Source organism: Cherax quadricarinatus, chromosome 33, assembly GCF_038502225.1.
Source record: "Cherax quadricarinatus isolate ZL_2023a chromosome 33, ASM3850222v1, whole genome shotgun sequence".
NCBI lineage: Eukaryota > Metazoa > Arthropoda > Malacostraca > Decapoda > Parastacidae > Cherax > Cherax quadricarinatus.
This window is the reverse complement of record NC_091324.1, coordinates 28,464,517-28,484,544: the sequence shown is the minus strand read 5'-3', so window position 1 is coordinate 28,484,544 and position 20,028 is coordinate 28,464,517. Positions and strand designations below refer to the sequence as shown.

The window sequence follows — 20,028 nt, the reverse complement described above, 5'->3', positions numbered from 1 at the left end:
AAACATTGGAGTGAAAGAGCACTGCAGATGGGCCTAACGGCCTATGTTAGTCAGGGCTTTCTACTTCAGTGACCGAACAAGTCACTGAAGTAGAAAGTCCAGTCACCTGCTATTGTGCCTCACTTACTTGCTATCTTTCTGCTATATACACTCTAACTTGTGTATTAAATCAACCCATGAAAAGGCTTTTTTTTTTTTTTTCAACAAACCGGCCATATCCCACCTAGGCAGGGTGGCCCAAAAAGAAAAATGCAAGTTTCTCGTTTTAAATTTAATAATATATACAGGAGAAGGTGTTACTAACCCCTTGCTCCTGGCATTTTACTTGCCTCTTACAACATGCATAGCTTACAGAGGAAGAATTCTGTTCCACTTCCTCATGTAATATTTTATCAGAAATAGAACACTTAAAAAATACACTACTTTTTAACAAAAATTCCTTCATTATTTGACATTTTAGAAAAATCCAGCACACCCCTCCCCTTTCTCATTAGTGCCAGAAAATGGGTGAATCACTGTATATTACATTAAGAAAATGAAATGAAAATAGGGAATTCACATTTTATAGCACAAAGATTACAAATCTCAAATACTGCATAAAATACAGTACTATAATCAAATATCCATTCACTGACAGCCTTAAAAAGGTAGGTTGGCCCACAAACAGAAAACATTCACCATCATTCATTCAAAAGCTGTCTTGCCAGACATGCACAGACATCACAATTCAATGAATCTTTTGAACGGTAACATCCTCACCCCTACTTCAAGAGTGCAAGCACTGTACTTCCCACATCTAGGACTTAAAGTCAGGCTAACCAGTTTCTGCAAATTCCTTACTAAAATGCTTAACTGTATATCAAATCAAAGAATAAAAAGGCACAATACTGTGACTGGAACAATACACAATTAACCTGAGCATAGGAGAATGAAACCTAGGATGACGTTTCGGTCCAACATGGACCGAAACATCGTCATGAGATTCCTTCTCCTATGTGTTTGTTATTTGTGTATAGTATGTCAAATCTCCAAAAACCACTTGCCTCCAATTACTCATTCTAATACCCAAAGAAAATTATTAATTTTCATCTGTACAACTATTTAGCCAAATAATAAACACTTTAATATACAATTTTAGTAGATTTTGCAAGAAAAATACTGGGTTAAAAGTGATAAAAGTACTCTATCTGTATACTTACTAAACACACATATACTGTAAATAATAACAAAAAAGAAAATAACCTGGTTTTCCAAGCAATGTAATTGATAGCTTCCATAGTATCAATATTTTCTTTGTATAGTACAAATGTGGTATACATCTGAGACTTGGGCCATGTAGTCCTCTCTCGTCGCACACTACCTGCTGGAATGAGGGAAAATCTTTATGCTGTCAGAAAATATTCCAAAACATATTTTATTAATCCACAAAACTCAAGATGGAGTTTATGGTCTTTTACTGCCTAAAATGCCATAAACTGCACATTATTTCTTATTCACATATTTATCAAAATATTCTTCCACTGATATACAAGTCTAAACTTTTTCACATTAATAATTAATATTGTTAACCAATTCAGAGTTTCTAATCAAATGTTATGAGCCATTACTACTTCTTAGTCTCATCTCTAGCATATAATATGTATAATGTATGCTGATTTTAACAGAACTGACTGCATAACAATGCTGTTAGTCACTTTATCAAATGACTTACTTTTTTTCCTTCTAACAAGAATGTACCTCCCACCATCCTCCATCTCTTTATAGATGCTGTCAACCACACGATACTTGGCCTTAACTGCTCGGTGAATGGCAGTTCTTCCCTCTTTGTCTGTATTGTTTACATCAATCAAGACCTCTTTGGGTGCATCTGAAACAAATATTGAGAAATAATTTTTCCTGAAAGCAAAATAAATCTCCTGGCTCCAACAGTTTTCAAAGAGTGTAAGAATAAATTTAGTGTGGCCTCTAGCTAGCCTGTTCAACACATCACTGCAAAGAGGTGCTAAGTGAACTAGTAACAAACTCTCTAATTAAATCATGGGTATAAAATGCCAACAAATTTATGAACAAGATACATATGAAACAAGTGGATGCTTGATTTGAGAGACATTTCACTAAGGACATTCATCAGTGTAATAGACGTGAGAGAGGAGACTCACATCTCCACTAATAAGTCCTGTCCATGCTTATATGAATACTCATACTTTGTTACTACAATTACACCTCACTGCTTCCTCTACAGAAAGCTTGCAATCACACTATTCCAATCAGCTGTCCTGCCACACTAGTGGGCAAACATACCTTTTTATATCAACATTTTTTTTATTTCATGGAAGAAACACTAAACCAGTAGAGGTTATACTGTATCTTGAGAAATGGAAGGCAATCAGAGTCAATGAAAGGGAAGGCAGCTCCAATTCCTTGAATCAAAGGCCTATCATCTGCATTAAGACACCTACCTTGAAGTTTCTTTTTTCAACAACCATCAGGTTTAAATAAAACTGGTCAGTGTAGTGATGGTGGTGGGTGTAGTGGTGAGTGGTGGGTGTAGTAGTGAGAGGTGGGTGGAGTAGTCATGGTGGTCAGTGGAGTAGTGATGGTGGTGGGTGGAGTAGTGATGGTGGTGAATAGAGTACTGATGGTGGTGGATGTAGTATTGGTGGTGGTGGTGGGTGTAGTATTGATGGTGGTGGGGTGTAGTATTAATGGTAGTGGGTGAAGTAGTGATGGTGGTGGCTGGAGTAGTGATGGTGGTGGGTGGAAAAGTGATGGTGGCGGGTGCAGTAGTGAGGGTAGTGGATGGAGTAGTGATAATAGATGGTGGGTGGAATAGATGTGGTGTGGATGGAGTAGTGAGGGTGGTGGGTGTAGTAGAGATGGTGGTGGGTAGAGTAGTGATGGGTGGGTGGAGTATACAATATTTTGTATTCATAAATGCGTTTTTCTTATTTAAAAACCCGTAACAAATAAATTGGGGTGGTTTTTTGGGGGACTGGAACAGATTAATGGTATTTCAGTTAATTTCAATGAGTAAAATTGATTTGATGTACGAGTAAATTGAGTTTCAAGCATGGTCACAGAACAAATTAAACTCGTAAGTCAACGTACCACTTTATATACAAATGTAAGGTAGGTCAACTTTTATAGTTCAGTAGTACAAATGTGAAAGCCCTCAAAGATAATACAAATAAAAGAACAAGTGTCTACACTCAGGATATTTTTGTTATCCATGGAGGCAAAGAAGGGAATGTACAAGAGCATAGCGGTACCAACACTCTTATATGGGTGTGAAGTATGGGTTGTGAATGTTGCAGTGAAAAGGCTGGAGGCAGTGGAGATGTCGTGTCTAAGGGCAACATGTGGTGTAAATATTATGCAGAGAATTTGTAATGTGGAAATTAGGAGGAGGTGTAGTTACTAAAAGTGTTCATCAGAGGGCTGAAGAGGGGTTGTTGAGGTGGTTTGGTAATTTAGAGAGAATGGAATAAAGTAGAATGACTTGTAGAGTGTATAAATCCGAGGGGTTGTCCTCAAAAAGGTTGGAGGGAGGGGGTAAAGGAGGTTTTGTGGACGAGCTGTTGGAGTGTGAGCAGTGTAATATTTTGTGAAGGGATTCAGGGAAACTGGTTAGCCGAACTTGATTCCTGGAAGTGGGAAGTACAATGCCTGCGCTTAAAGAAGTTTGGGATATTGGCAGTTTGGAGGGACATCTAAATTGTCATATCTGAGCGCCTCTGCAAAGACAGTGATTATGTATAAGTGATGGTGCAAGCGTTGAATGATGATAAAAGGTTTTTCTTTCTTTTTGGGTTGTTCTTTCTTTTTCGGTCACCCTGCCTCGGTGGAAAACAGCCGACGTGTTAAAAAAAAAAATCTGGTCCTGGCAGGACCATGGGACCTGAGACATGTAGAGAGACCAAGATCTCAGGAACAAAACATAACCAATAAATATCCTGGCTGAATGAACCAAGTTCTTTCATCCCATTTGCCATATCAATATACCTTGTATCTTCGAGGAAAGTACCCTGATGCTTGTGAGTGGCTCTTCATCCAAGAAAATGAACCTATCCTTCCTTTCCTTGGATCGAACTTGAATACCTGCTATTCCCAGGTCCTGCGTGACCCAAAAGGGTTTAGAGTTTTCCCCTGAACCTAACATTAATGGCTGCAACTAAGTCTACATATTGTATATGTAACTACAGACAGTATAGGTTTCTATGGTTCCCTATTCTCATTACTTATGAATGCTGAAGTATGAATGTAACATGCTTATGTACAAAAACCACACACACATTCACATATTACTGACGGTGAGTGTCCAAACCGTAGATCTACGCCATGAGCTCAGCTCACTCTGATAAACTGTTGGTACATTTGGCCTAGATATGAGAGAATACATCTATGTGGTATGTGTGCACCACCAGCACACTGTGTATAATGAGAGAAAAAAACTGAAATCATGATTTTTCGATTCGGAAGACATGTTACAGAAATAGAGATGATTTTGATTGGTTTTAGCACTGGAAATGGCTTGAAACTCTCAAAGTACACTGGCCTCCAGGAAGATATTAATATGATGCCTGGGCTAAATTAGCATTAAACAAAAAGAATGTGGTTATAGGAGGGTGGGGGCAGGAGGAAAGAGGAGTGATTGGTGGAATGATGAAATAAGGGGTGTGATAAAAGAGAAAAAGGTAGCTTATGAGAGGTTTTTACAAAGCAGAAGTGTTATAAGAAGAGCAGAGTATATGGAAAGTAAAAGAAAGGCGAAGAGAGTGGTGAGAGAGTGCAAAAAGAGAGCAGATGATAGAGTGGGAGAGGCACTGTCAAGAAATTTTAATGAAAATAAGAAAAATTTTTGGAGTGAGTTAAACAAGTTAAGAAAGCCTAGGGAAAGTATGGATTTGTCAGTTAAAAACAGAGAAGGGGAGTTAGTAGATGGGGAGAGGGAGGTATTAGGTAGATGGCGAGAATATTTTGAGGAACTTTTAAATGTTGAGGAAGAAAGGGAGGCGGTAATTTCATGCACTGGCCAGGGAGGTATACCATCTTTTAGGAGTGAAGAAGAGCAGAATGTAAGTGTGAGGGAGGTACGTGAGGCATTACGTAGAATGAAAGGGGGTAAAGCAGCTGGAACTGATGGGATCATGACAGAAATGTTAAAAGCAGGGGGGGATATAGTGTTGGAGTGGTTGGTACTTTTGTTTAATAAATGTATGAAAGAGGGGAAGGTACCTAGGGATTGGCGGAGAGCATGTATAGTCCCTTTATATAAAGGGAAAGGGGACAAAAGAGATTGTAAAAATTATAGAGGAATAAGTTTACTGAGTATACCAGGAAAAGTATACGGTAGGGTTATAATTGAAAGAATTAGAGGTAAGACAGAATGTAGGATTGCGGATGAGCAGGGAGGTTTCAGAGTGGGTAGGGGATGTGTAGATCAAGTGTTTACATTGAAGCATATATGTGAACAGTATTTAGATAAAGGTAGGGAAGTTTTTATTGCATTTATGGATTTAGAAAAGGCATATGATAGAGTGGATAGAGGAGCAATGTGGCAGATGTTGCAAGTATATGGAATAGGTGGTAAGTTACTAAATGCTGTAAAGAGTTTTTATGAGGATAGTGAGGCTCAGGTTAGGGTGTGTAGAAGAGAGGGAGAATACTTCCCGGTAAAAGTAGGTCTTAGACAGGGATGTGTCATGTCACCATGGTTGTTTAATATATTTATAGATGGGGTTGTAAAAGAAGTAAATGCTAGGGTGTTCGGGAGAGGGGTGGGATTAAATTATGGGGAATCAAATTCAAAATGGGAATTGACACAGTTACTTTTTGCTGATGATACTGTGCTTATGGGAGATTCTAAAGAAAAATTGCAAAGGTTAGTGGATGAGTTTGGGAATGTGTGTAAAGGTAGAAAGTTGAAAGTGAACATAGAAAAGAGTAAGGTGATGAGGGTATCAAGTGATTTAGATAAAGAAAAATTGGATATCAAATTGGGGAGGAGGAATATGGAAGTGAATGTTTTCAGATACTTGGGAGTTGACGTGTCGGCGGATGGATTTATGAAGGATGAGGTTAATCATAGAATTGATGAGGGAAAAAAGGTGAGTGGTGCGTTGAGGTATATGTGGAGTCAAAAAACGTTATCTATGGAGGCAAAGAAGGGAATGTATGAAAGTATAGTAGTACTAACACTCTTATATGGATGTGAAGCTTGGGTGGTAAATGCAGCAGCGAGGAGATGGTTGGAGGCAGTGGAGATGTCCTGTCTAAGGGCAATGTGTGGTGTAAATATTATGCAGAAAATTCGGAGTGTGGAAATTAGGAAAAGGTGTGGAGCTAATAAAATTATTAGTCAGAGGGCAGAAGAGGGGTTGTTGAGGTGGTTTGGTCATTTAGAGAGAATGGATCAAAGTAGAATGACATGGAAAGCATATAAATCTATAGGGGAAGGAAGGAGGGGTAGGGGTCATCCTTGAAAGGGTTGGAGAGAGGGGGTAAAGGAGGTTTTGTGGGCGAGGGGCTTGGACTTCCAGCAAGCGTGCATGAGCGTGTTAGATAGGAGTGAATGGAGACAAATGGTACTTGGGACCTGACGATCTGTTGGAGTGTGAGCAGGGTAATATTTAGTGAAAGGATTCAGGGAAACTGGTTATTTTCATATAGTCGGACTTGAGTCCTGGAAATGAGAAGTACAATGCCTGCACTTTAAAGGAGGGGTTTGGAATATTGGCAGTTTGGAGGGATATGTTGTGTATCTTTATACGTATATGCTTCTAAACTGTTGTATTCTGAGCATCTCTGCAAAAACAGTGATAATGTGTGAGTGTGGTGAAAGTGTTGAATGATGATGAAAGTATTTTCTTTTTGGGGATTTTCCTTCTTTTTTGGGTCACCCTGCCTCGGTGGGAGGCGGCCGACTTGCTGAGAAAAAAAAAAAGAAAAAAAAAAAAAAAAGAATGTGGAATATAATTTTGGTTTTCAAAACAGTTTACAAACCATTTGTCTATAAAAATCAATGCTAAACAAAAACTAGGAGAAAATTGACTTTGAGGTAGAAGAGACCAGATAAGATTTAGAAGATACAGTACCCATCATAATTTTATGATTTTAATAAAAATTAAGTGCTAAACCCACATGGTTCATATAGTAACCATCACAATGAAATGTGACAAATCTCTATAGAGAAAATTAAATTAACAGATTGCAAGACACTGTCACTGCTGAATTGCTTCACAAAATGTTACCCAGCTCACACTCCAACAGCTCGTCAAGTCCCAAAAACCATTCGTCTCCACTCACTCTTATCTAACATGCTCACATATGCCTGCTGTATATCCAAGCCCCTTTCACACAAAACCTCTTTTATTCCTCCCTCCCATCCTTTCCTAGCATGACCCCTACCCCTCCTTCCCTCCATTACAGACTTATACACCCTCCATCCTACCTAAATGACCAAACTGCAACCACTCCTCCTCAGACCTCTAAATAATACTTTTAGTAACCCCCACACCTCCTCCTAATTTCCACACTACGAATTCTCTGCATAATATTTGTGCCTCACACTGCCCTTAGAAACGACATCTCCACTGCCTCCAGCCTTTTCACTGCAACATTCACAACCCATGCTTCACACCCATATAAGAGAGTTGGTACCACTATACTCTCACACACTCCCTTCTTTGCCTCCAAGGATAATGTTCTTTGTTTTCAAAGATACCTTAACACACCACCCACCTTTTTTCCCCTTCATCATTTCCATGGTAAACCCATCCACCGACAAGTCTACTCCCAAATATCTGAACATATTCACTTCTTCCATACTTCCTCCCTCCAATCTGATATCCATTTTTTCCTTACCTAACTCGTTTGATACCCTCATCACCTTACTCTTTATTTATGTTCGCTTTCAACTTTCTTCCTTTACACACCCTCCCAAACTCGTCCACTAACCCTTGCAACTTCTCTTCAGAATCTCCCAAAAGCACAGTATCATCAGCAAAAAGTAACTGTGTCAATTCCCATTTTGTATTATTATTGTTATTTTTATTATTATTATTATTATTATTATTATTATTATTACTATCATTATCTGTAGTAGTAATGTAGAGTTATGCTTAAAATACACTGGTACATGCTTGATCACCAATATGCCAGTCACTTACCCTATGACATTACATGCAAACTCATGTTTGTATTAAACTGGTAAAGACACTGGTCAACTCAAATAAACATAGCTAGGTAATGCACATGTGGTTTATTCATCAATGAACACCACAATACACCTACCTCCTGTTTCCTTACCAAACTTGTCTTTATTCTTTTTGTAATTCTCAGCTGATGATCCCTTGTTGAAGGGTTCTTCTAATGGTTTCTTAAATATGCCTTCCACGTCTTTTGCTACTTCTGCTTCTTCAGTTATTTTATCCGATTCATCCTCTTCTTTTGATGCCATTTTGAATTCTGTTTCACTTTCCGTAAATTCATGATGTTCCATTTCTTCACTCTCGTCCTTTACTTTATCTACAGTTTCATGCTTGACGGTTTCCTGCTTAACATCATTTAAACCTTCCTCTGCTAATTTGTCATCCTGATCATTGTCTTCTTCACCATCATCATCTTGCATTTTTTTATCTTCATCTGCCTGTTGCAAGCTGATCTCAGACTCTTCCGTCTCACTCTGATCACATGTGGGAGTCTCCTCTGCTTCAAGGTCTTTTTTAGTTGGAGCAACAATGGGTAATCTCACAGGCTCTTTAATACCCACCAACCTATTTAGTTCACTGATCTTCTCTGGTGTCAGTTCTGGTGGTAGCTCAGCTGGTTCAGCTTTAAAATAGATTAAAATCATTGCTACAATTACAATACCTGAGGTCACATAAAGGTTTCTAAAAATCAATCAACAGTATATATTTATACACTTTTTACATCAAGATAAAAATTTATGCCATCTTTGTTAGGTATACCTGGTAAAATATGTTAGGTAACTATTAACAAAGAGAGGCCAGTTTTTCTAAAGGATAAGAGGACAAGAGAAGCATCAGCAGCAGGAGAGGTACGAACTAGATTACTACTCCTTCCTCCCAGTTTAAAGATGAATGCGAACCTAGCTCTTTGCTTCCTTTCCCTGATGTGCATATCAATCACTAAGCTACAGGCTTTTCTTTTTTCCGTTTATTGCAAGCTAATCCACAGTGGCATGTATATTCACTATTCTTACCATTCTCCCTGTCAAGAAAAGCATTATTTCTTTCTTTCTCTGTGCCCTCTGCATTTGTGACCCTCAGTTTCTGGACTCAGAAATTTCCACTCTTCACAGTTCATTCTCTCGCCTTAGCTACCTTTCCGATTTCGTGAATTCTGCCTACTCACATGCTAAACAGACTTCTTTTATTTCCCAAACTCTCTACCCCTGTGAAATCTGTTCTTTGCCTTCCCTATATTTCAAGTCTCCTAAATCTTGAACAAATCCCTCCTTTCCTTAGACATCAGACTTACTTTTTGACAGATTAATACCCTTTATAGTAATCTAGTTTGTTCCTCTCCTGCTACTGATGCCTCTGGAGTCTACTCCATTCCCTGCTTCTCTTATCCTCTCCAATACTTTGGACAAACTGGCCACTCTCTTTCTGACAGAGAGCACAACAGAAGTACATGTATTAGACTTGCTGATATTAATAATTATTGACATAGGGGAAAACAAAGAAAGATTGCAGATGAACAAGGTTAATTTAGGAAAGGAAGATGATGCAGATTAAGGATTTGAATTAAAACATTTATGTAAGCAACACAATGATATAGATAAGAAGCTATTATTTCCATTTATGAATTTGGAAAAGGTATATGCTAGAGTGGATTATAGAGCAATGAAGCAGGTGATGGAAATATATGAAATAGGTAGTAGCATTTTAAAAGCTATTAAGAACTTTTCTGAGGAGGGCAAGGCTCAGGGTAGGATATATAAGAGAGGAAGGCATTTTCCAGTACAAGTATAGCCCCTAAATTAAAAAATTCTTGCTCAGCACTGTGCACAGTTTCCCCTGGCAATGTTGCAAATGAAAAGAAAAAGTCAACCTCTAACCCTTGTATCAATATAATTCTGATAATAGTACAGGTTGACCATCACTAATCTGGCATCATCAAGACCTGTAGGGTGCTGGATTAATGATGTTGCCAGATTATAGAGTGGTTAGGTTAGAATACACTTAACCCAACAGTGATATTTATGTATTGGCGATTTTGCCCACTTCACGCCCTATTTTTGTCCTATTCTATTGTTCCAGTCTACCACACTCATATCTATTTTGCAAGTATTCCTTCAATTCTGTCGATTGATTACAGCCTCTCCTCACTTAGTGATGTACTTGTTTACCGACAACTCAGACTTATGTAGGGCTCTCTGACAAGTGTGCATGCCTTAACCCTTTGACTGTTTTGGTCGTATATACAAGTCTTACGAGCCACCGTTTTTGACGTATATATACTCATAAATTCTAGTGGCTTCAAATCAAGCAGGAGAAAGCTGGTAGGCCCACATGTGAGAGAATGGGTCTGTGTGGTCAGTGTGTACCATATAAAAAAAATCCTGCAGCACGCAGTGCATAATAAGAAAAAAAAAACTCCAACCATTTTTTTAATTAAAATGCCGACTTTGTGGTCTATTTTCGTATAGTATTTATGGTTGTATTCTCATTTTCTTGGTCTCATTTGATAGAATGGAAAACATATTCATGTGCCTACTACATACAGAACAATACACCCAAATATAAACCCTCCACTCAAACTTCTCCTCACCAACCTAAACAGGACACATGACCACAACACAAGACACAGATCTCTTTTTGATATACCTTGTGTCCATATCACACTGTGTAAAAACTCTATGCACATAAAGGGCCCCAAAATATGGAATTCATTACCAGAAGATATTAAAGTAACCCAGTCTGAAAATCAATTTAAGACTCTTCTTAAAAGCCACTTAATCACCCTAGACTAAACGCTAAATACTCACTTATGTACTCCCACATCATGACTTGTATTTCTGAACATATGAATATATCTCTTGTCTTATACAAATTTTGATTCACTTATAATTAATAATCTACTGTACAACTATGAAATAATTACTATCCTACTGTACAACTATGATATAATCCTTAGTTTAAGTAGTCTGTAAGCCAATAACGTTAAGTTAGCCCATAATGCCTATGAATAATAGAGGCTCTCTTTGCACTGCAACCCACTATTGTAAATACAAAATCTCAATGTACTGTTTGCAAACACATAAAATAAATAAATAAATAATTATTATGGAAATAGAGGTGATTTTGATTGGTTTTACTATGAAAAGAACCTTGAAATGGAGCTCAAAGTAGGGAAAATGTTTGTTTTTTGCTGATGTTCAAAAGTAAACAAATGATGTCATTTACCAATAAATGTCCAAGTAGCCATTCTAATATGCAGTCATGAATGGAGTGACACTATTTATACAACTATTACAATATTGCCGTAGTCTGCATAACAGTAAATCTTCTATTTTTTTGTTTGAATAAAAATTCAAAATAGAAAGCAAGAGTAATATTAGAGGGGCCTGGAAATGTGACTGATGAACAAAGAAAATGTTATTTTTGAGCCAGGAATGTCTGCAATGTTCATTCTGGACCCTATTTTGAAAATGTCATATTTTTTATTTTTTGTGAAATTGGCCAAATTTCAAATTTCTGACCACGTTATTGGGTAGTTGAAATTGGTACATTTAATGGGCAGTTTCTTGTACTCAATTGAATTGATAGAAAAAATGGAGTTCTAAAGAAATACCTATGAGTTTGGTCAACTGGAACAATGGAATTAGCTGAAAATAGGACTCAAAGTGGGTAAAATCGCCGATTTGTAAATATCGCCAAGGTTGCTAACATCACGAGTGTAATTCCATCAGTTTTTCATCAAATTTCATTCTTTTGGTGTCATTACAATCGGGAAAACATTCTCTATCATTTCGTAATTTTTTTTTTTAAATTTTGCGACACCAGGAGACACCTCAGGATTTGGGGTTGCAACAGTCAAGGGGTTAAATAATATACATTAGAGCTTATTTCCGCTATTCTGTCTACTGCAATATACAGTACACTACTGTATAAACATTTAAAAATATATAACAGAAATTTTATAAATGGTGCAAAGGTGACATTAAAACAATATCAAACATGGGTGACAGAAACCCACCACCATTACAGAATGCTCCTCACTTAGTGACAAATTCATTTACCGACATGGTCTTAGGAACAAAACTCCATCGTTAAGTGAGAGGCTGTACAAGAAACCGCCCATTTACCTATTGCAACTACCCAATAAAGTGGTCAGAAATTGGTAATTTGAACAATTTCACACAAATTTCAAGAGATGCCAATTTCAAAATAGGGTCCAGAATAAACAATGCAGACATTTTCTCTGTTCATTAGTCACATCTCCAGGCTCCTTTTATATTATGCTTGCTTTTTCACACAAAAAATAGAAGATTTACTGCTATGGAGACTACTGCATTATTGTAATAATTGTATAAATAATGTCAACCCATTCGTGACCGAGTATTAGACCGGCCGGTTGGGCACGTACTGGACGGTGACATTTGTTTACTCTTGAACATCGGCTAAAATCAAACACTTCTGCTACCTTAAGCTCAATTTCAAGGTACTTTCCATTGTGAGACAAATCAAAATCACATCTATTTCTGTAATATATCTTCTATTCTATCAATTGAGACCAAAAAGACGAGAATACTACCATAAAAACCTTACAAAAATACACCGGAAAGTAGCAGTTTTACACCAAAAACAGTTGCAGTATTTTCTCATTAAGCACTGCGTGCTGCAGGATTTTTCTTTATACAGTGCACACTTACACAGAGACCTATTCTCTCCCATATAGGCCTAAATTAGCAGTCACAGCTTATCTGAGTGAGCCTGAGCTCATGGCAACTGACAGTGGCTTCAAAACCACCTTATCTTTTATGGACAATGTACAGTGTATGTGCTTTACACAACAAGAAGCATTTCTTTAATTCGTTGGAACCACGGCTAGGGCTAAAAGTGAGCAGGTTATAACAATAAATGGAGAAAACCAAATTGGAGTGACTTATGCAGCAAGTAGCGCCACCAAACAGTAGCGGCAAGTTGGTGTGGTGACCCCGGAAATTTTAAATTATGCTAGCTGAAATTAGTGCCGGATTACTGATTGCCGGATTAGTGATGGCCAGCCTGTACTGTGTATTACTGAAAGCAATGAAATTACACAAAATTAACATTACAGGAAAAAGATGCACAGTCACCTGGAATTTCTTCAGGTTCGTGAGGGACCATTTGTTCGGTGATGCAAACAATCTCTCCAGCACTGTTTATTTCATTCACAAGAAAATCTGAAAACCTGAAAAGAATGTTATATGTATTAGAATATTGTAAATATTTATGTAATTGAAACCAGACTAAACACGTAGTGATTTGCTAAGCTAAAACATCTTTGCATGTTCCAATATTATAATCACTGACTCAAAAACTATGCATTACTCAAAGCAAAAATTGAGAGAAAAAAAAATAATTCTATCCACCTTATACATAATTTTATATTTATTTTAAATACTGTAGTTTTTCCAATAATTTCTTCTGTGCTGAACTAATGGAAACTCTCGCGTAAGACTGGGGATTAAGCAAGATCCACCAAGACAGAGTGACCCAAAAAGAAAGAAAAGTCCCAAAAATAAAATACTTTCATCATCATTCAACACTTTCACTTCACTCATACATAATCACTGTCTTTGAAGAGGCACTCAGATATGACAGTTTAGAAGTCCCTCCAAACTGCCAATATCCCAAGCCCTTCCTTTAAAGTGCAGGAACTGTACTTCCCATTTCCAGGACTCAAGTTCAACTAACCGGTAAAAGAACCTATAGGAATAAAATGCAGAGAGAACTATCTCTGGTGGAACAGGCCATATGTTATACACACTTCCTTACCCCTGAGAAAATCTTTCTTATTACAACTCCTGCAACATTGAATAGCTCCTGACGAAGCATGAAAATGTGAAAGGTCTTGAGCTAATGTGGTTTGTTTTGCATTGTTAAAGTCACTTGTTTGTGACTGTATTACTTGTGCTTTCGTGTCTATATATTTAATAGTGGACTAAGGTGTCGAGAATCTAGCTAGTTTAAAGGAGAGGCTAGTTAAATAACTCGGGTTTGATTCCCTGCTAGTTGAAGTATTCTTATTTGTTTTAAAAAACACTTAGTTTTGTGGATGGATGGATGGATGTATTTATTACACATTCCATTTCTTAACTTAAAAAAAATTTTTCACAAAGAATTTAGACAATTTTCATAAAGCAATAACCTACCTTTGTTTAATAATACCAAAGAAACCCTCATGATTTCCAGCATAGTGTGTGATACCCACTTCGTTCTCTGCAGACTTTTCAGGGGGAGCTTTTTCGTCTTCACTTTTTTCTTTATTATCTGACTTATTTGCAGATTCTACATCATCAGTGATGTTATCTAATGCATCTTCCTGCAGATTTGCTTCTTCTGAGGGTTCCTTCTCCTCAGCATCTTGACTCTCTTCAACTTCATCAGCCTCATGCACATCAGCCTCTTCGTCTTCCCCAGCATTATTCCCATCTAAGTTACTTTCATCACCCTCTATAACATCCATTTCCTTAGTAAAATCCTTATCAAGAGAATCTTGTGGGACAGAGGACATTAATCCTTCTTCTTCCATCTGCATTAAAGGAAATTAAATTGGATTAATTACTACAAATTCTTTGAAACCAACAGCATAATAAATTACCATAATTATAGCAAATAACTCTTGATTAGTGGCTTGAAGATAAAGCTGTTTCCACCACTGGACTGGAAAACCCTCACAGGTTTTGTGCTTGATGTAAGGTTGTTTTCCACATGGAGTAGAGTAAAAGTAGACTGTAAGAAGCGAGTTATATTAAATGTTTATGTGCCATACATGGAGGCGAAAGAATCAAGATGAGAGAGATTCTGGGAAGTGTTTAAAAGAATACTTAGGGAGTCTCGAACCAAATGAGAGAATACCTATTGCAGTTGACCTATATGCTGAAGTGGGAGAGACTGCTGGAGAGGGTACAGTAGATAAGCTTGAAGTGCCAGAGGTAAATGATACAGGACCTCTAACTGAATTATGTACTGAAAGGAATCCAGTAATAGGTAATATTTATTTTTTGAATAAAATGAGGATAAGAAAAGTTTATAAGACATGATGTAGTTTACCAGACTATGTACTGGTGGATAAAAGGACGATGTACAAATTTCAGAATGTGCATGTCTCTCAGAGGAGAAACTAGTATGTCAGATTACTTAGTAAAAGGTATAGTAAAAGGCAGATGGAGTACAAGGAGAATGGTATCAGTGGGAGACATGAGGGCCTGCCGCCCCTTTCAGGGGCGGCAGGCCCTCTCAGAAACTTGTTCTCAGGGTCGCCCAAATTTAAAAAAAAAAAAAAAAAAATTCTCATGAAAACATAGAGAATCTTTTCCCGATCATAATGACACCAAAAGTATGAAATTTGATGGAAAACTTACGGAATTATGCTCTCGCGAAGTTAGCGGTCTCGACGATGTTTACGCATCGGCGATTTTGCCCACTTTGAGCCCTATTTTCGGCCAATTCCACTGTACTAGTCGACGAAAATCATGAATATTTCGCTAGAACTCCATTTTTTCTATCTAATGAGTGCAAGAAACCACCCATTTACCGATTTCAACTATCCAATACAGTGGTCAGAATTTAGCAATTTTGCCCATTTCACACAAATTTCAAAAGATGCCAATTTCCAAATAGGGTCCAGAATAAACAAGAAAGACATTCCTGGAACTAAAATGATATTTCCTCTGTTCATTAGTCACGTCCCAATGCCCCTCTTACATTGTTTTGCTTTCCACTTTGAATTTTTATTCTCACAAAAAATAGAAAATTTACTGTTATGCATTAGTCTAAAAAATGGTATAAATAATATCAGCACACTTGTGAAAGAATATTAGACTCACCAGTTAACGTGTATTGGACGCTTAGCATGATTTGTTTACTTTTAAACTTGGGTAAAAATCTAACATTTCTGCTATTTTGAGCTCAATTTCAAGGTACTTTTCATTGTAAAATCAGTCAAAATCATCTCAATTTCTGTAATATGTCTTCCATTCTATAGAATGAGACCAGAAAAACTAGAATACATCAATAAATACCATACGAAAATACAGTGCAAAGTCGCTGTTTTAATCCAAAAACACGGTCAAAGTTTTTTTTTTCTCATTACACACTGTGTGCTGCAGGATTTTTTTTATACTGCGCACACTGACCACATAGACCCATTCTTTCATATGTAGGCCTACCAGTTCTCTCACTAGATTTGAGGGCGCTAGAATTTAGGCGTACTAGTACATCAAAAACCCTGGTGCGAAAGCCGTACTAGTACGGCTGAAACCCTGAAAGGGCTAAATACACAGTGGGAGATATAAGCAACTGTTAGTAGAAAGGTGGGGTAAAGGGAGTACATGTAATAAGGAAGGGGTTGAAGAGGTATGGGGTAAATTTAGGATGTAGTGCTAGAGTGCACAGCTGAAGTCTGTGGTTACAGGAGGGTAGGTGCAGGTGGGTACGACTGGTGGAATGATAGACAAAAATGATGGTAAGGGTAAAAAAACAAAAAGTTAGAATATGTAATAATGATATACAAAAGGCAAAGTACAGTACAGTATATGGAGAGACAAGGTGAAGAAAAAATGAACTGTAAGGGTGTGTGTAAGAGGACAGTCAATGAAAGAATGAGCAAGTCTATCAGCAAACTTTGCTGAGAGTAGGAAAAAAGTTTAGGAGAGAGATTAATAAACTGAGGGAGTAAATGGGCATGCCAGTTAAAAATGAAAGGGAAAAATATTAGATGAGGAAGGAGAGTTATTGGAAATATGGGGAGTATATATATCATATGCTAAAATTGATGGTAATAGGAAGGCAGTGATCTCATGCCTTGGGTGGGGAGGAATAATATAGATTAAGAAAGTGCCAGAGGTGAATGATAAGAAATGGGTAAAATGAAAGAGGGTAAAGACCCTGGACATGGGATTAGAAGCAAGAAATTACAAGTGGATGGGGATACAGTTTTGGAGGAACTGGTGCATTTATTCATTAAGGACATGGAAGAGGGGAAAATACTGAAGGACTGGCAAACAACCTGCATAGTTCCCTTGAATAAGGTACAAGGAAGGAAGTGGAGTGTGTGCAGGAACTACAGGGAAATAAACCAAATGACTATAACAAGTAGTAACTTTAACTTTATATATATAATAAAACAAAGAGTGTTTGGAAGAATTATTGAAAGAAGACTGCAGAAGAACAATGTTTAGGAAGGATAGTGATCTATACACCAAGGATGTGCATTAAAACATACATGTGTAAAATACTTACTGCATTTATGGCTTTAGTAAAGGTATGTGATAGGGGTAAGAGTGTAAGAGCACTAGCACCGGTACACCACTAGTTCCTTCAACACGGGTGCCCAGCACCACTATGTCAACGGTTGCTTAATCATTGAGCGGGTCATCATCTGATAAAGACGTGCATCAGGAGATATTACCTGGGTTCCTGAGGAACAAACTACTCCCGCCGAGGCTGCCTGGTGGCTGCACGTACTATGCTACCAATAACCTAGGTCACAACCCCGCCTAAACACACCCTTACACTAAATTCTCTATCTCTGTTGTCGTTAAGCAATTGTTATTGATGCGCAGATGATAATGCCTATCAAAAACAGCATATACTTCATAGTAAGTTAAGAAAATATGAATAATAATAAAGCCTCACCACGCCGTCATCTGCCTCCGGAGCCTCGGTGTTGTTCCTTCACTACAACAACAAGCGGACGATGCCCACACTTGGCCTCAGCTTCCGCTTAACTTAACTAACATAAACCATCATTTCTGGGGCGTAAAATTACAACAGAGCAAATCGTCTGATATTTCATTCATCAATATATAATTTCATATGCATTAAGTTCCGTAATTCATCAGAATATATAATATATAAGTATGTTGAGTGGCGAGGAAGACGAACACTGAGTAGTATATACGATGTGGCGTGGTTCCCATCCTTCACAAGCCCACACCAACGCAGAAGATAACCTATGAATCTTTAGTAACTAAAAAATCAATTAACACAGGCTTTATAAAATATTTAGTATGTGGATATATACGCCATGTTTGATACTCGGTTAATCCTGAAGGAAGGTTTAAAATGCCTTGATTCATTCAAATTCTTTTCCCATTTAAAGGTGAAACCCCGCGGCTTCTCCGGATACCATAGTGGTCCATCCTAGCAGTGACAGAATAATAATCTTTATTTCTACAAATACATGAAACAACTATTATAGACAAAAAATTACCTGAAACAACTATTATAGAGAAAAAATTACCTGAAATGCTCTGCATAACAAGCGGCTTTCTATATAATAGTTTGTCATTGATGTCAGCTGGGCCCGAATACCTTGTATATATACTTGTATAAATAAAGATATTGTTATTACTTACTGCTAGGTGATGAAGTAGGGCAGTAGGTATAATATGATAAACACCCAGGTACCTACTTATTGCTAGGTGAACAGGGACAGCAGATATAAGGAAACATGCCCAACGTTCCACCGTGCCTGAGATCAATCCTAACCCCTCAGTGTGTGAGCTGAGGACGCTACCACCCAAGCCCAGGCACTGTATGACCCATACGTATTTAGTGCTTCCCCTAAATAACATTAATAATAATAATAATCCAAGGGAATGTTGTAGATGAATGGTTCAGAGAACCGACATGTTGATAAATTAAACATATGTGCAACTCTTGGGTATCTTTATTGAGGAAACGTTTCGCCATACAGTGGCTTTATCAGTCCATACAAGGAGGATCCTGAAGAACAGGAGACATCGACACCATGCCTAACCCTTCTAGGGTAGGGTAGGTGCCTGAGCCCGAGCCTTTAGCTCATAAGACTGTCATTCCCATTAGCCCCCTTGGGGTGGGGATGGCAGACCAGAGAGGCCTAGCTTGTGGCTAGGCCTGGGGACAGTTGGTCCCAAAGATGAGGAGGTAATTGTGCCTCCTCCCATGGGAGACTTAGGTCTCAGACACTCCCTAAAGAGGGAGCCAAGGCCGGGCCACCACTTGGGAAAGGCCCGGGCCGGGAGAATACCGGCGAATCTTTAATAATAATAATAAGAACAGGAGAAGAATGAGGTAATCAGTCCCTCAACCTTGAGTCGATGTGGTCAGTCCATTAATCTTGAATAGATTCTCCTTTGTATGGACTGATAAGAACATAAGAAAGAAGGAACACTGCAGCAGGCCTACTGGCCCATGCGAGGCAGGTCCAAGTTTCCTACCGGCTTAAGCCCAGGTCAGGTCTCATTCACTTAAGGAAGGAACACGACAACTGACCTTGTAGCACACGCTAATCAGGTCCAACTCACACGCACCCACATCCACTCATGTATTTATCTAACCTATTTTTAAAACTACACAACGTTTTAGCCTGTACTCAATAAAGATACCCAAGAGTTGCACAAGGGAATGTTACCTAGCATGCAACCCGACTTGTCTGGGAATCGAACCCATATCCTTTCGGTTGTGAGACAAACACTACCACTAAGCTATGATATATTGACTTCCAAAACAAGTTATTAAAATCACCAATAACATTCGTGTAGATCTGAACGATGCTACTTAGTCACCATCTTACCTGGAGTATACCTTGGGGATATTCTGGTGGTCAACGCCCCCGCGGCCCGATCCATGGCCAGGCCTCGCAGTGGATCAGGGCCTGATCAACCAGGCTGTTACTGTTGACCTTTTTTTATTAAAAGTGCTTTTTGTGACTGAATACGTGTTGAAGGGTTCATGTAACCTAACCTAATCTAATTAGAAAATAAATTAAATATAATGTTTTAGTTTACACGGAGGGTGATGATTATGA

General features: G+C 38.1%; 1 protein-coding gene across 4 annotated transcripts in view; it reads right to left on the bottom strand.

Moving 5' to 3' along the window:
• LOC128693933 (pseudouridylate synthase 7 homolog) overlaps positions 1-18,024 on the bottom strand; it is a 39,740-nt gene extending 21,716 nt beyond the window's left edge. For 3 of the 4 annotated variants that reach the window (XM_053783836.2, XM_053783839.2, XM_053783840.2), the window contains exons 1-6: positions 17,874-18,024; positions 14,387-14,766; positions 13,328-13,422; positions 8,293-8,832; positions 1,712-1,867; positions 1,243-1,363 (exon numbers count right to left, since the gene is read on the bottom strand). In XM_053783836.2, the coding sequence (XP_053639811.1) occupies positions 1,243-1,363; positions 1,712-1,867; positions 8,293-8,832; positions 13,328-13,422; positions 14,387-14,766 (1,292 nt within the window). In that variant the 5' untranslated portion in view covers positions 17,874-18,024. The remainder of the gene's footprint in view (positions 1-1,242; positions 1,364-1,711; positions 1,868-8,292; positions 8,833-13,327; positions 13,423-14,386; positions 14,767-17,873) is intronic. The other variant, XM_053783837.2, reaches the window with a different exon arrangement.
• Positions 18,025-20,028: the final 2,004 nt, after the last annotated feature.